Source organism: Penicillium macrosclerotiorum, assembly GCF_028827735.1.
Source record: "Penicillium macrosclerotiorum strain IBT 26536 chromosome Unknown utg000006l_segment0_segment0, whole genome shotgun sequence".
Lineage (NCBI taxonomy): Eukaryota > Fungi > Ascomycota > Eurotiomycetes > Eurotiales > Aspergillaceae > Penicillium > Penicillium macrosclerotiorum.
This window is the reverse complement of record NW_026643085.1, coordinates 1,171,545-1,188,082: the sequence shown is the minus strand read 5'-3', so window position 1 is coordinate 1,188,082 and position 16,538 is coordinate 1,171,545. Positions and strand designations below refer to the sequence as shown.

The 16,538-nt window shown below is 49.8% G+C and overlaps 5 protein-coding genes across 5 annotated transcripts; 3 read left to right on the top strand and 2 right to left on the bottom strand.

The window, feature by feature from the left end:
• Nucleotides 1-769: 769 nt before the first annotated feature.
• Nucleotides 770-4,075, bottom strand: rat1 (5'-3' exoribonculease Dhp1; the record flags this gene model as incomplete). The annotated part of the gene is made up of 5 exons (XM_057077442.1): nt 770-1,322; nt 1,382-3,177; nt 3,237-3,362; nt 3,422-3,702; nt 3,769-4,075. 5 exons carry the CDS (start codon nt 4,073-4,075, stop codon nt 770-772), a joined length of 3,063 nt encoding a protein of 1,020 aa, XP_056933022.1.
• Nucleotides 4,076-4,540: 465 nt separating this feature from the next.
• On the top strand, nt 4,541-7,858 carry N7462_005723 (uncharacterized protein; the record flags this gene model as incomplete). The annotated part of the gene is made up of 5 exons (XM_057077441.1): nt 4,541-4,816; nt 4,877-4,927; nt 4,980-5,175; nt 5,244-7,720; nt 7,778-7,858. The coding sequence occupies 5 exons, from the start codon at nt 4,541-4,543 to the stop codon at nt 7,856-7,858; spliced, it is 3,081 nt and encodes a 1,026-aa protein (XP_056933021.1).
• Nucleotides 7,859-8,204: 346 nt separating this feature from the next.
• Nucleotides 8,205-11,573, top strand: N7462_005722 (isoleucine--tRNA ligase ILS1; the record flags this gene model as incomplete). The annotated part of the gene is made up of 3 exons (XM_057077440.1): nt 8,205-8,633; nt 8,709-8,743; nt 8,804-11,573. 3 exons carry the CDS (start codon nt 8,205-8,207, stop codon nt 11,571-11,573), a joined length of 3,234 nt encoding a protein of 1,077 aa, XP_056933020.1.
• A 244-nt stretch (nt 11,574-11,817) lies between these two features.
• Nucleotides 11,818-12,108, bottom strand: N7462_005721 (uncharacterized protein; the record flags this gene model as incomplete). Its single annotated transcript, XM_057077439.1, has 3 exons — nt 11,818-11,838; nt 11,897-11,992; nt 12,046-12,108. The coding sequence occupies 3 exons, from the start codon at nt 12,106-12,108 to the stop codon at nt 11,818-11,820; spliced, it is 180 nt and encodes a 59-aa protein (XP_056933019.1).
• Nucleotides 12,109-12,484: 376 nt separating this feature from the next.
• On the top strand, nt 12,485-15,842 carry N7462_005720 (Sfi1 family protein; the record flags this gene model as incomplete). Its single annotated transcript, XM_057077438.1, has 2 exons — nt 12,485-12,548; nt 12,619-15,842. 2 exons carry the CDS (start codon nt 12,485-12,487, stop codon nt 15,840-15,842), a joined length of 3,288 nt encoding a protein of 1,095 aa, XP_056933018.1.
• Nucleotides 15,843-16,538: the final 696 nt, after the last annotated feature.

Genomic DNA, 16,538 nt, shown 5'->3' with positions numbered 1-16,538 from the left:
CAATTCATTCTGCAGCGGCATTAGTTTCACGATTCCGAATAGATTGGGGGCATTTGCTTGTTCCCCCCACCAACGGAGCTAGTGATGTAAGGTGCAACGAAGGGAAATAAAAAATTGAGGCCAGCACTCGGGCAAAAAAGGGAGGAAATAGGGCTTACCTGCAACCCTGCACCCAGAAAGTCAGCGTTTAAGCCAGCAAATTGCGACTGGCCAGGAAGATGCTTGGAGCACAATAGCCTGACTCAACAATTCTTCCCCTCCGATTTCGCGGCAGATTTGCTTGACCGCCTTCTGACTCAGTGCGGGCCACTAGCGCGGCGAATATTGCAGTGTTGGCAAATGCTCTTTTGCTACAGTATGACTGGTCATAAGGGATGGGAGTCAACGAGGGCCAGGGTAACTGGGTCTCAAGAACCATTATATTGAACTGGCCCCTCACATTGCGTGCGATGGTGTTCTAACGGGGCATGGTAAACCCTAAGATGGGCGGCCTCGCCAAGATTCCTAGAAGAACGGAGTACAGAACTACTGAGAACAGAATACGTTGGAGAGGCTCCAGCTATGATATACTAGGTGCGATTCTACAGGAAAAGAAGACAGTGCAAAAGAGCAAAAGGACATATGAATTTTTTTTTACAATTTGATAACCCCGGACGCCATTAACATTCGACCCCTCGTGCAATCCCTCTGGATGCAAGTAGGTATACATAAAATTTGTAGTGAGAATATATTAAAATTCCACACATACTATAGATGGTATGAATATTCTCTAGTATCGACCATAGCCACCACCGTGGTGTCCACCAGAGTTGTGATCGCGGTTTTGGCCTCTGAATCTGCCTCCCCGGTAACCGCCTCCACCGCCTCTCCCTTGATCCTGATAGCCACCACGGCGGTTTTGATGTCCGTAGTGTTGACCCTGTTGGCCATAGTAGTCACCAGAATGTTGTTGGCCCTGGTAGCCCTGGTGAGGGGGGTACTGGTGGGACATGCCGCCACGGGCCGGGGGAGGGGGCCCCCGAGAATAGTCACCAGACCCGGGTGCTGGGGGGACCCAACCAGGCATCCCGCCAGGCGGCCCAGACATGAAGCGCGGGTCAAGGTGCGCTGCGAATGGATTAGGTCGATCCGAGGAATACTCTATACGTCCGCCTCGTCCTCTGCCATTCAAGGGGGCTCCTCCGAATGCCCGCCCGGAGGTTTGGGCTCGGCCCTGGACTGCGCGGATGTCGGCCGAATTGAGCATCGGGGTCGAAAACTTCACGCCGCGAAGTAGCATAGACTTATGAATGTGAGAAGATTTCGGGATCTTATAGTTTACACTAAACTTTCAGTTAGCACATAGCCAAATAGGCGAAAAAAGAGGGCAGCATCAACTTACGTGAGGGAGTGGTCGTCATCAAGGCTCGGCATGCCATACTCTTCAAGTGGAGAAACCAAGGACCCATGAGGTATATAAGTATCGCAACGTTCCACTAGACCCCCTAAACCGTCACTCACGCGCATGTTCAACTTATATTGCGGCGGCCCGGGCTTCTTGGAATAGAAGTTCGCAGCAAGGTCTTGATAGAGAGGATGCTGCTCTGACAACAACAGCACCTCTTTACCATGAGTATTGCGACTCCGCTCATCCTCGGTCAAGAGAGGGTATTTCTTCTCCATCGCAGCAAGAAGACGCTTCTCATCAATGAAGGGCAACAGGATCACACCTTGCCAGGCAAATTTCTTGCCATTTAAATCCAGAGCAAAGTCCTCGGGGTAAAAATCAATAATTTCGCTCTCCGGGTTACTCATAAGATCGTGGAAAATCTCGGGCAGTGCGTGGTTGGATGACGCCGGCAGAACCCCCATCAGTTGTTCAAAGGGTTTGAAGGGTTTGCCCTTCTCAAACTTGGTTTCCATGTCACCGATATCAACGAAATCAGCGGCAAACGGGGCATAGTGGTAGGGGTAATACCAATCCCATGAAGGACAACCCTGGAAATAGTAAAGCAGAACCCAGGCGAGACCTTCGGCATAAGCTCGGCCAACCTTGTGACGGAACTCGTGGTCCTCAGGATCCACCCCGAACTTCTGCTCGTAGTAACGATCAGCATAGCCGGGTTCCCAGAGCTTGACGGTATCTGGTGGCAGGTCGTCATCCTTAGGTTTGGGAGGAGGCACGGCAGGTGAGTCTCTGCCAGGTGTGCCGGCTTCTTCTGACTCCTGTCCTCCGTTCTCATCTGCCTTTCTCTTCCCAAGAACAGATGGAGAGGTTTGCTCTGCATTATCATTCATTGACTGTTCATTTTCAGGACCAGTTGAAGCTTCTTCGGCGGTCGGCTCCTCTCCCGAGCCCTTCATAAGTTTGCTCTTGAGCACAGCGGCGGCACTCTTATTTTCCATGTTAGCACGATATACAGCTCCACGGCTAGTAACCATGCTGTGAGTCAGTTCTCGTGTCTCCTTGGAAAGATGCCCACGACCAGGCGTAATTAATTCAACGGCGGCCAAAGGGGGGGCATCGGCACCACCAGCCTGAGACCGGTTATTGCTGGGAGAGTCGTAAGTCGGAGAGCTCCGCCTGCGCTTTCTGGCCCGCTCTTCATTGCGGGCTTGTTCTTGCTCCTTCCTTCTCTTATCGTTTGCTGCCTTTCGTTCTTCCGCTTGTCTCCGGCGTCGAAAAATAGCATCCTCTTGCTTGGCTAAGCCCTGCAAGATAAGCTGGGCCCGCTGGAAAGCGACATGACCATCTTCTGTCAGATAACCGCCCATGGCTGGAAGATTATCGCGCCAGATAGCAATTAATGTATCAATGCCGTTTTCGCGGATGTCTAGAGAAGGAAGATGAGGAAGGAAATCGTTTCCAACAAAGAAACACATGAACACCCAGTCATCCAAAGCTCTTTCAAGGTCAAACGGGAAGGGCTGCTGGGGGACTCGCATCTCCACAGCCAGATACTCTCGCAAAACAGAAACGTGGAGCCAGATAAAAGGTTTTAGGGGAGATGCATGTTGCTTCTCGTCGAACTCTCCGCTCTTCTCCTTGGCACGACCGGTACATTCCTCGGCTTTATGTCCCGGCTGGCCGCACAGCTTGCATGTCCGAGGCTTTGACTCCTGGAAGAAAACGTCTTCACGGAGAACTCGGAAGTGGGGCTCATGGGTTGCGAGACCCAACATGATAAGATCGGCATCCTGTTCAAATCGAAATTAGCGGCCGATCGATCAGAAACTGTTTCTCTGGACAACCTTACAAGACCATAAATTACGTGACGGGTGTTAGGGTCATGCTCTGGTGATGCGCGCTGAGAACGAACAAACTCCATGATCTTATGTTCTCCCTCTCCGGGAACCGTCGCATCGGAAATAATGATTTTCAGCTAGACAGATTAGCATGCAAATAATTAAACAAGGAGCAGAATTATATCTTGGAGCTCACCTTCTCCCAAGCTGGGTCAGTGTTGAGCTTATAAGCGATCCAATAGCGCAACGAAGCAGCAAGAATGTCCATGAACGGCGTTCCGGGAGTAATGACATTGCTGTCCCATGTCTTCTGAACAACCTCTTCCTGAATGGCCTGGTCGCTGGATTTCTTGCCTTGCTGCTTGGCCAGCATCTTTTGGAGCTCTTCCTTCTTTTCGTCATTCTCACGAGCTTCCTGGGCGGAACGGAATCGACGGGCACGCTGTTGATTCATCTTGGCTCTCGGAGCGACACCATCTATGTGACTATGTTAGCATAAGAGAGTTTAAGCAAACGCAACGTTCAAGCAAATCATGCACATACCAATGGCGATCATGAGAAGCTTTCTCGGGCGGACCATGTTGACGACCCGATCGGTATACTTGAAGATCTCCAACATCATTTCCTGCTCATTAGCTGGCGGGGGCCTGCCCTCAGGATGAGTGCAAGGATGGACAATGCCGTTCATGTCCAGATAGAGGTTATCCATTTCTTCGCCATTGGGGTTCGGCCTCGTGGTATCGACCGGAACTTCTTCTCCATTCACTTCTTGAGGCCGTTCCTCGATCACCGGGGAGATGATCTTGGGATATTTGTTAGAGAGCCATCGGAAAAGCGCTGGGACACCCATATTGGCGATGCGACAAGTGTTTCTTTATTCTGGCTGGTAGAGATCGAGCGCGACGCTCGAATGCGTCCGAAGTCGGGCTGGGAATACGGCTTGCGCAGTCTTGGTTCCCAGATCGAGCGGAACGAGGACGATGAGAGGGGTGCCAGGTAGTACCTGAGAAGAGAAGAAGTAAAAAATCACCAGGTGCAGCCGCGTTCGAGGTCGCGGTGCAAACAAAGGATGTGTAGGGAGGAGTCGGCAGCCTCTGCGACTTTTTGCGATTAGATTATTTCCGGGCGGTCGGCATTCTGCGCTTCCGGCTTTAGCCCCTTTGGCGTCGGGAGGCCAGCTTTACTGCAATCGGCTCTGCAATCATCTCTGCCTTCGGGCACCCCAACTCATTTCTTGCTTCCTGACCTCCCTTCGATGCCTGCCGATTTCTGTGCCCTCGGTCGGCGGTGACCATGAAATTGCAAATCCGTGGCGATGTTCCGAATTCTTGAATCGCAAGCTCCGGCCAAACAAACGGCAACGGACACAATCGATGTCCTCAGCGGCCGACTACAGAACGCAACGCTGTTGGAGGATCGACGGGCCGCAATCCAGGGACTTCGAAGCTTTGCAAAGCTCTATCCAGCGTCGGTTGCGTCGGGTGGCCTCCGATCCCTGATCGGCTGCCTACACAATGATCATGAGGATGTGGACACCATCAAAGTGGTCCTCGAGACCCTGTTGATGCTGTTCACTCCCGACGAGAAAAGTGTCGGTAACATCGATGACAACTTTGATCACTATGAGCTTATTTGCTAACGAGGCGTATAGCCTGAAGCTTCAGATGAGATTGTACTCTGGTTGGCGGATGAATTTACTCAGGTACAACACCCTTGATCACATTCGACTTCCTGTCCGGCTAACCCGATGACAGCGACAAGACAATATCACGACCTTACTGGATCTCCTTGAGGCCCGCGATTTCTATTCCCGTCTTTATTCACTCCAATTGATGTCTCATATTTGTGGCGCGAGACCAGAACGAACTCAAGAGTGCATTTTCACCGCACCATTGGGCATTTCGAGATTAGTCAATGTGCTTACCGATATCAGAGAACCTGTCCGGAATGGTATGCTTAGCTTTTGGCTTCCATGTATTGTTTCAAGCCTATGAGTACTAATGTGCATTTCCTGGCAGAGGCCCTCATCCTCCTGATCGCATTGACCCCCGCCTCGGAAGAGCTACAGAAGCTTGTCGCTTTTGAAAACGCCTTTGAAATCATATTCTCTTTAGTCGAGGCGGAAGGCTCATTGACTCACGGCACAGAAGTAGTCGAGGATTGTCTTTCCTTGCTCGCTCACCTGTTGAGGTACAATGTGTCTAACCAATCCTTCTTCCGCGAGACGGGATGTGTAAAGAAATTGACAACCCTTCTCGCTGAATGCCAAGTGGAACCAGAAGGAGAAGATCTTCCTCCACAGTGGTCTTTGGTCTATCGGGATAAGAATGTTTGGGGCCTCTTAGCTATCATTCAACTATTCTTGATCCGTGGCGGTGTCGGGACGCCCATGAACCAGACCTCGTTCTGGCAGAATGGTGTTACGGAGCAGGTCTTGAGCATAGCATTTGGCCAGAAATTCAGCGTTAACGTTACGTCTAAGGCTCTCGCAACCTGTGCGGATCTGATTCGTGGAAATCCACCATTGCAGGAGAGGTTTGGTGATATCGAGATTATTTGGGGATCCCGGTCAAAAGGCGAGACAGAATCGAATGGCCATACCGAACCGGAAAGAATCAATGTGATCGAGGCCTTTTTGAAACTCAGCCTACAACCCTCTCCTAACAGCATGTTGGATGCACGTCTTGCAGCCTGTGAATGTATGAAGGCATTCTTTGCCCACCACCCTGGAATTCGAATGCATGTTCTCAAACGTGCGATTGAGGGTCATATCAGTGGACAGGATCGAATTCCCAACATTTTATCAGTCTTACTGACTCCCCCTGAGTCTCGGGGAAATGCTGATCCGTATCAAGTCTGGATGGCGTGCGTTCTAATGTTCCATCTGATCTTGGACGATACCGAAGCGAAGGCCACGGCTATGGGGGTTACAGAGGGAGATGCTGAGAGCGGCGAAGAAGTTGTCACAAGTGTTCAGTTAGTAGTCGGGAACTTGATCACTGGTTTACAACGCGGAGACGACGAAAGAATTACTGTCGGCTACTTGATGTTACTCTGTGGCTGGCTGTTCGAAGACCTTGATGTTGTAAACGACTTCCTCGGCGAAGGCAGCAGCATTCAGACGCTCTTGCAAGAAATCAAACACCAAAGAACGCCCAGCAAACTGGTGCCCGGGCTCTGTACGGTTTTGTTGGGCATAATCTACGAGTTCTCCACCAAAGACTCTCCTATACCCAGAGTTACCCTGCATAAGCTACTCCTTGAGCAACTTGGAAGGGAGCAATACATCGACAAGATTACAAAGCTGAGAGAGTGTCCTTTGGTGCGCGATTTCGAGGTCCTGCCACAGAATTCTGCGGGCCAGGTGGAAGGCTTGCCAGAGGTGTTCTTCGATCGATCCTTCGTCGAGTTTCTCAAAGACAATTTCAGCCGGCTAATTCGAGCTATCGATCGTGAGCCAGGCTTCGAAATTTCTATCGTTGCTAATGGTGTTGAAAAGGGCGTTTCGCGAGATCTTGTGGACTCTTTGCGTGCAGAGCTTGAAGATCGGAGCCAGAGCATTCAAAAGCTAGAGTCCAGCCTTATTGACATCCAACGGAGACTTGATCAAGAGCATCTGGACCATCGGAAGACGAAAGAGTCAAGTTCACATGAGCTTGCTAAAATTCAGCATCATCATCAGTCTCTCCAGGGCTCACATGAGCAAGTGTTGTCGAAGTTGGAAGAGCAGCATAAGCAATCCAAAAACGAGCTCCTCAAGCAACATGGTGAACAGCTCCGCGCCATTGATAACCAGCTGAAGCAAGCCTCAGCTGAGTATGAAAGAAAGAGCACAAAAGTGCGCGAGCACCACGAAAAGGAGGTTGCTGGCCTGCAAAAGACCATTCGTGGAATGGAGTCAGAGCTTTCCAAGGTTCGTGAACAACATGGAGGCGAGGTTGCGGCCCTGAAAAAGACAATCCAGGATCTGGAGTCCGACATTAGTCAGTCCAAGGGAGCTAGCGCAAAGCAGGTAGCAGATCTCCGTCAGAAGCTTCAGACCCTCGAATCTACTTTCGCTTCCACCAAAAGTCAGCACGAGAGCGAAGTCGCCAGCTTCAAGACTACAATTGCTACTCTGGAGTCGAGTCTGGGCGCTGCTCAGGAAAGACATGAAACCGAGAGTGCCGAACTCAAAAAATCTGTGGAAGTCGTCAAAAATGACCTTGAAAAAGCCCATGAGAAATATAGTCAGGATCTTGAAACAGCCAATGAAGGATTCACATCCAAGTTCTCTACGCTGGAGAAACGCGCTGTCGAGGCTGAGCGCCAGACAAAGGAAGCAGAGTCACAAGCCAAGGCTGCCGCTGAGGCGCTCAAAGAACTTCAAATCAAACTCGAAAAGGCTCAGGCCGAAGCCAAGGAGAAGGAGGAAGCACGACAAGCAATTCAATCAGAACTTGATGACCTCTTAATCGTCTTCGGCGATTTAGAGGCCAAGAGGGCCGAAGATAAAGTACGTTCAAATCATTGGTTCTTCGCAAACTAATTCAATTATGCTAATTATATTTAGAAACGTCTCAAGGACCTTGGCCAAGAAGTGTCTGAAGCAGAGGATGAAGATGACGAAGATGAGAACGAAGATGAAGAGTAGAGGATCTCTCGAGGTCGCCGTATATAGCAAAGGAACACCGCTTTGAACCCTTGTCGGTCATCCATATAGTGTTGACAATCAATCAAATAAATGCCTTACTTATTCAATCAATTATTCCGGGTCACTATTCATCTTTCGACATCTCAGATGAGTCAACAATAGGTTGGTGTTGGGCTGAATCTTGTCATAGTTCATATGGATGGTTTTGGAAGGCGGTGGAGAAAGGCGGGGCAGAAGGGCCCAAGGGGCGCACTGGCAAAAAATAATGCGGTGGTGGGGTGAGTCACTCTTCATATTTCTACCTGCCCCTCGCACCGTTGGCAAGCAGCAACCAACCTTCAGCGCCATGTCTATCGATTTTCCCGCCGAAGAGGAGCTCATCCTCAAGCGGTGGAGGGAGATTGATGCCTTCCAGCGCCAGGTTGAACTATCCAAGGGCCGCGAACCCTATACCTTCTATGACGGCCCTCCTTTCGCAACCGGCCTACCGCACTATGGCCACCTGTTGGCGTCAACAATCAAAGATATCATCCCTCGATATTGGTCAATGAAGGGTCATTATGTCGAGCGACGATTCGGCTGGGATACTCACGGTGTGCCCGTGGAGTACGAGATTGATAAAAAGCTTGGCATGTCTGGCCTGGAGGCGGTTGAGAAAATCGGAATTGAGGCCTACAATGCGGAGTGCAGAGCCATTGTTATGCGTTTCGCCTCCGAATGGCGCCAAACCATCGAGCGCTTAGGTCGATGGATCGATTTTGACAATGACTATAAGGTATGCTTGGCATGCTAAGAGAACCATGCAACCAGGCTTTTTCTTTAGCTGACGACACTGTGCCCCTATTACTAGACTATGAACCCCTCGTTTATGAGCAGCGTGTGGTGGTAAGCACTGAGAAATATTCTTTCCAGGCTAGAATCATTAGTTGACTGTTTCCTACCTAGGGTCTTCAAGCAGTTGTTCGACAAAGGTCTCGTCTACCGAGGCTACCGTGTCATGCCGTACTCGACCGCGCTCAACACGCCCCTTAGTAACTTTGAAGCCCAACAGAACTACAAGGATGTGCAAGATCCGGCTATCGTTGTCACTTTCCCCCTTCTCGATGATCCCGAGACCTGCTTGCTTGCGTGGACTACCACACCGTGGACCCTTCCCTCCCACACTGGGCTTTGCGCCAACCCTAATTTCGAGTACGTGAAGATCTACGATGAAGCTACCAAGAAGCACTACATCCTGTTGGAGTCTTTGCTCCGCACCATCTACAAGGATCCCAAGAAGGCCAAGTTCAAGATTGTGGACCGCCTGAAGGGCTCTGACATGCTGGGATGGAAGTACGAACCCCTCTTCGATTATTTCTATGAGGAATTCAAGGATCACGGCTTCCGCGTTCTAAATGACGAGTATGTTACCGCTGAGGACGGTGTGGGCATCGTCCATCAGGCTCCCGCCTTCGGTGAGGACGATTACCAGGTCGCCGTTAACCACGGAGTTATTAACGAGACCCGCGCGCCCCCCAACCCGGTCGATCCTCAAGGCTGCTTTACCGCGGAGGTTCGGGACTTTGTTGGACAACATGTTAAGGCTGCCGACAAGGGTATCATCAAGCACCTGAAGGGCACCGGTCGTATCCTCGTTGATAGCCAGATTACTCACAGCTACCCCTTTTGCTGGCGATCTGATACGCCTTTGATCTATCGGGCTGTGCCTTCGTGGTTTGTGAAGATCACACCTATCATCCCTCAGATGCTCGAAGGCATTGAAGAATCTCACTGGGTGCCTTCGTTTGTGAAGGAGCGAAGATTTTCAAGCTGGATCAAAAATGCTCGCGACTGGAACATCTCCCGAAACCGGTTCTGGGGAACACCACTCCCTCTGTGGGTTAGCGATGATTACAAGGAGATCGTGGCCATTGGCAGCCCGGAGGAGCTCAAGCAACTGAGTGGCTATCCTGGTGAAATTACTGATCTTCACCGTGACAAGGTGGACAATATTACCATCCCTAGCAAGCAGGGCAAGGGTGTTCTTCGCCGTGTCGATGAGGTATTTGACTGTTGGTTTGAGTCAGGTAGCATGCCCTATGCCTCTCAACACTATCCTTTTGAAAACAAGGAGCAGTTTGAGAAGAGCTTCCCTGGTGACTTCATTGCTGAAGGATTGGACCAGACGCGTGGTTGGTTCTACACTTTGACCGTTCTTGGTACTCACCTGTTTGGTAAGCTACCTTTCAAGAATTGTGTTGTGAACGGCATTGTTCTTGCTGAGGATGGCAAGAAAATGTCGAAGCGTCTGAAGAACTACCCAGACCCGTCTCTAATTATGGACCGCTATGGATCGGATGCTCTTCGTCTCTATCTGATCAATTCCCCCGTGGTCCGTGCGGAGCCTCTTCGGTTCAAGGAAACTGGCGTCAAGGAGATTGTTAGCAAGGTTCTACTTCCTATGTGGAACAGCTACAAGTTCTTCGAGGGCCAGGTCGCTCTCTTGAAGAAGACCTCTGATGTTGACTTTGTGTTCGACCCGGAGGCTGAGGCCACCAACACTAACGTGATGGATCGCTGGATTCTTGCCAGTTGCCAGAGTCTTCTGATGTTCGTCAACCAGGAGATGGCCGGTTACCGCCTTTACACTGTTGTTCCTCGGTTGTTGGAGCTCATTGAGAACACCACCAACTGGTACATCCGTTTCAACCGCAAGCGTCTCAAGGGTGAGAATGGTGTTGATGACACCCTGCATGCTCTGAACACCCTCTTTGAGGTTCTGTACACTTTGGTCCGGGGACTCGCTCCGTTCACACCTTTCATTACCGATAACATCTACCAACGTCTCCTCCCACACATCCCCGAGTCTCTTCGTGCTGAAGATAGCCGCAGTGTTCACTTCCTTCCTTTCCCTGAGCCTCGCCAGGAGCTCTTTGATGAGGTTGTGGAACGAAGAGTGGCCCGTATGCAGAAGGTCATTGAATTGGGCCGCATTTCCCGTGAGCGCAAGTCCATTGGCTTGAAGACTCCTCTCAAGAGCCTTGTTGTCATTCACCAGGAGCAGCAGTACCTGGATGACGTCAAGTCTCTCGAGGGCTACATCCTGGAGGAGCTCAACGTCATCGAACTTGTCCTTTCGACCGACGAGGCTAAGTACAACGTCCAGTACAGTGTCAATGCCGATTGGCCCACTCTGGGCAAGAAGTTAAAGAAAGATATGCAAAAGGTCAAGAAGGCTCTTCCTTCTCTGTCCAGCGATGATGTGAAGAAGTACGTTGCTGACAAGAAGATTCTTGTTGATGGCATTGAGCTCGTTGAGGGTGATCTCGTAGTCAAGCGAGGCATCAAGGAAGACTCGAACTCTTCCGGCATGGAAGCCAACACCGACTCTGACGTCCTGACCATCCTGGATACCAACCTCTATCCTGAGCTAGCTCACCAGGGTATTGGTCGTGAGATCATCAACCGCCTTCAGCGTCTCCGTAAGAAGGCCGGTCTGGTCCCTACTGACGACGTGAAGATGGAATACATTGTTCTGTCGGACCCCGAGAACATTGGTCTCGGCGAGGCATTCAAGTCCCAGTCTCAGGCCATTGAGAAGGCTGTGCGCCGACCTCTTGATGAGCGTATCCTGGTTGATGGCAAGTCTCCTAGCGCCGATGAGGAAGGTACCATCGCACAGGAGGATCAGGAGGTGCAGAATGCGACATTCTTGTTGCGTCTGGTCAAACTTTAAATGCTTGGACTCTTGATTCCAGAAAATACAGCTTTTACCATGTAGATAGAAGTCTACAATTTCATTTTTGGGCTTTGATGAATTAAAGATATGTTTATGAGTCTTCTTCACGCTTGAGTAGTGGTCATATTATATACACTTGATAAATGCAGAAGACTCTGCCTGGGTTTGAAAAGAATAAGTATTTTGCTGAGTTCATCATTACGCCTGAAATGCCAAAAATTCAATGAACGATAGTCACAGTTCAACCCTTCTTAGACGCGGCCTGCAGAAGTTAGGCATGTGATTCAAAAGTCACATAGGCTTTGATCAGTCTCACTCACCAGGACACAATTTTTGAGTCGCATGAACTCCTTCACACACATATCTTTGTGAACGGAGTTGTAATCAGCGACAACACATTTGCCATATGCGGTAGCCTGTTCCAAATCGTTAGCTCCGCGACGAGTTCGGATTTAACTTCAATTCACACCTCAGCGGAGCACTGAGCGGCAGCCTTGGCAATCTTTTCAACCGGGCGGGTTCGAGGCGGCATTTCAATCAGTGGGCTGGTTCCTCTCTTTAAGCGCTGTCCGACCTATAGGCTAAGTCTTGCTAGATGGAGCCGAAGTCAGAGTCCCGGGTTTCTATCCCAACTACAATGCGACGTGTGGCCCCGGAATGTTACATAATAAGCACGTGACTGACGGGCATGCTTCTGTCGCGACCACCAAAACAACCCGATCAGCGTGGTTTGTTGTACATGGCGCACAGTTGGATTGCGGTTTTCTTGCTTTCTATCTCTGCCAATTGTGGACTGGCATCTGTGCAAGTCTAGCATCACAGAAGGGGCATGATTTCGCGATGATTTATTTGGTGCGTCGACTTTATGACCCAGATGCGACAAGCGCGCCGTAGGTCGCCATTTTTCGATGCCTCCGATATCCTCTCAGCGACGCGCCTTGACCGAAAAGAACGCATCACTCACTGATGATGGTAAGGAGATTGTTTTTTCACTAGCTCATCTCAATTTCACCCAGTCTTACTTATTTTTTTTGGTACCTAGATGTCGGGTTTCTCTACCAGGTTGTCATTTGCGCCGAGGGCAAACCCGAGGTCGAACGCCTTCCATTTCGAGCGCTATTTGCTGCCTACGACGAAGTTCTCGGCGAACATGGCGTTGACTCTGATCCCGGCCAGGCATGTCTGCGCTTTCTGTTCAAGATGGGAGACAAGGACGTACAGGGCGCGACACTCTTTGATAGATTCGAGAACGCTCTCCGGCAAATGGGAATCGTGATAGAGCTTGGGGAGGATGGATCGACGACAGATCTTAACGAAACCCTAGAGCATGAACAGTTTTCCGTCCAGGGTACTCTCAGTCAGACCACCGATCATGACCACTATCCTGCAGCGAACGGAACCCCAATCACTCCACGGAGACGCGCTTCATTCAATACAACCTATGATATCGGCGAGGACGCCACAAATAAGAGCTTCGCCGAGCGCCCAAGCTCTCGCTCCTCGATGTCTCGACTTCAGACTGGAAAACCCGAGTTTTCGAATCCCAAGCTGTCCCCAAAGCCCAGAACCTCGGGCCCAGCACCAAAATCTCCTGACCGCACACAATTAATTGCACAATTCTTGGATGTTGGCCGTCGTTTAATAAGCAGATTTGACTCTGCACAAGAAAGAAACAAAGACGTGAATGAGGAGCCTCCACCATTGACGAATGGACTGCTGGCGCGGTCGGCTGTTGACCATGATCGGTCCAAGAGAATAAAATCAGCATCCAAATCCCGGCGCTCGACGTCTATGAGTTCTTCGGACACGTCGGGGTCCGGTGAAACACAATCTCAAATTTCGCAATTGACAGAGCATGAATCTTTCGAGAAAGAGAACATTCCGCCTGAATTGTTATATCGACCTCAGCTTTCGGACTTGCTACGAGATGCATCTACCTTCAATATGTATCGTCAACGAGCCATCTGTCGCCGAATCTTGACTCAGTGGTTGAAACGAGCCTTTCAAACTCGCCAGGTTCGTGAAACTAGGGAATCTGTTGCTACCAACCGGGACCGAAACACATTGCTTCGACAGGCCTTTGAGCCATGGCGGGCACTCATTCAACAAAAACGACATACAGTCAGAACAGAGCGATTTTTTAAGCACTTAGAGGAACGAGCCAGTCGCGCTCGAGACCTGTACTTGATGACCAAAGCATTCACGCACTGGGCTCAGCTCACGTCTGAGGAAGTAGCTCGCACCTCGGCTGCTCGGCAGCGTGTTTTAAGTGTCAAATACTTCAATGCCTGGCGTGAGATCACGGCAGTCAATGAATTAAAAGCACAACGCTTTGCTTTACAGAGGCCCTTCAACAAATGGCGTAAAAAGATTTCAGATCTCAAGGCAGCAGAAACACAGGCGGTCTTGGTTCACAATGATAATATACGGAATACCTCATATTGGCAGTGGTTCTGGTGTTTTTGCGAAAGGCGTGCCCCTGAATGGTATGAAAATCGGCTCAAAAGACGTTCACTTCTTTACTGGCTACGGACTTTCCGCACCAACCGAGAGCGCGAGCATGATATAGCTGTCCATAACCGACACTCGTCTCTGGCTGGGGTTCTTCAGATGTGGTCAGAAAGGTCGAAAAGCATTGATATTGCACAACAAAACGCTGAAATTTATCGGCATCATCAGACATTGAAAGAAACATTTCAAGAGTGGAAGATAAAATCTCGGCTAGCCCCGGCGGCTTCTCGGGTGTCTCATATGGTGAACACGCGAATTTGTGGGAATGCTTTTTCGAAATGGATTTCCAAGGCTCGCATGGCTGGCCAAGCAGAGGAAATAAATCGCGTTAGAATTGAGAGAAATGCGTGGATATCCTGGAATGATACTCTTCGGTGTTTGGCTCTTCAGGCCCGGATTGATGAACGTTTGAAAATGGAAACCATGTATAAGTGGATTCTCATGGAGCGATATCAGTTGATGGTGAGAATTCGCGAACAGCGCATCAAGCGCGAGGCGTTTTCTCGATTTGTGACCAACACACGAGACACATACACCCGGTTGCTATTTTCTGCGGATGTTCATGAAGATCATCGGGCTGAAGACCTGGTGCGATTCAAGTTTGCAGTCTGGCGTGATCAACTACTTCGTCAGCGGGAACGGGAATATGCAGCCTTCGAATTTTATGCACCTCGCCTGGCACAAGAGTCACTTATGGCTTGGAAATCTAAGCACCAGCAGATTGTCAAAATGGAAAGCTGGGCTCATGACGCGGAGTTTTATTTCGTCATGAAACGATCATTGAAGAATTGGCACCAAGCTAGACTTGATTCTACCAAGAGACGACGCAAGGACGCATATTCAAAGATGCGACGAAAGGTCAAGATAAATATGGCATCCAAGGCAATCGCTTCTTGGACCTCCAAATCTCATGGAATTGCTGATATGGAACTCCAGGCAAGCCAGCTTTACCGTCAGAAGCTCCTCCGTACTGTGTCTGGGATTTTCCTTGGGTGGCATGAGAAGACCCTCAAACGGATTCAAGATTATCAAGAGGCCGACTTTCATTACCTCAGGGAGAATGCCTTCCATCAACTGATACAATTGTACGAGGCTTGTGTCATTCGCCGTGAAATGCAAGACCAGGCCAATTCATTCCATCGCTCTCATGTCCTCCATGCAGCAGGTGCAGCATTTCGCAAGCTCAGCCTTCGTATCTTCCAAATGAGGAACACGGTTGAGACTGCGGAAGCAATGCGAGAAAGAACTCTTCGAAAGCATGCAAGGAACTTTTTCCGTCACTGGGTAGAGAGTGCCCAGTTCAAACTTGAAGCGCGAGATTCGCCTGGTCCAGCCCTAACATCGGCTCAATTCTCAAATTATGGGGCAGTTGACGACACTGGGACGGCACTCTTTGACCCATGGTATCAGAACCCGTCAGAGACTCCTTTCAAGATGACTGATTTCACGACCAATTCACTGGACCCGGTCTCCGCAAGCCCGCTGGCCACCCCAAGCTACATGACATCGCCATCTAAACGCGCCGCTCGTGCCCGAGCATTGGCTCAGATGTCTACAACCCCTGCTACACCTCTCCACACACCCTTTGCCAGTCGACTGCTTCGAGCTGAGGCATCCGCTCCTCGAACCGCTTCCTCCCGACGGCCGCAAACAGGTCGCAGAAGTTTGACGGGAACTAGCGTTCGATTTGTGGACGAGGAGTCGCTGCCTGAATCTCCCACTGATGGCCGCAAGTCGGCCAACCGACGACCATGATTTTCTCTTTCCCTCGATTCCCATATACGATCTTCTCCTACGATTCCATGTTTCGAGTGACCTGTACATCATTGACGACTATACTTTCTTCTGATGTCTTTCAACATACTTGTTCACTTTTCGTCTGACCCATGCATATCATCCGGCGCAGCATATAGGGGGCTTTGTGGCACATTTGGATGTTGTTTTTCAAGCCTTGACTTCAAATAGGATTAATTGCAACAGTTCACCTCGCACATAGTTACTGGTCGAATTATTCCTTGAAACACGTTCGCTGAGACATGGACCGCCCTAAACCAAGTTAGGTTTAGTTATAGCTGTAACATTGCGTAGATGCTACTATGAATTTGAATTATCATGATATCAAGATGGAAATCTTCATCATACTAGAGACATGACGAATACTTATATTTCCGCCTCTAATCAATCGCTTAAAAGGGGACAGAAAATGAAATGGATTGGATCTGGAACAAGATCGTTATGGTATTCTCGAAAGGGTCACTGTTTGGCAGTAATACCTGTCGACTGGGTAAAGGATAAGGTAGAAATGAAGAAACGATACACAGTAATCGGCATAGAATCTGAGTCTTATTTTCGAAGTCCCTGACTAGGTAGTACCACCCATCCGGCTATTGTTGTGGTCATACCTCAGGGACATAATGCATGAAGCAATATCGAATCTGTCGTTTGATCACA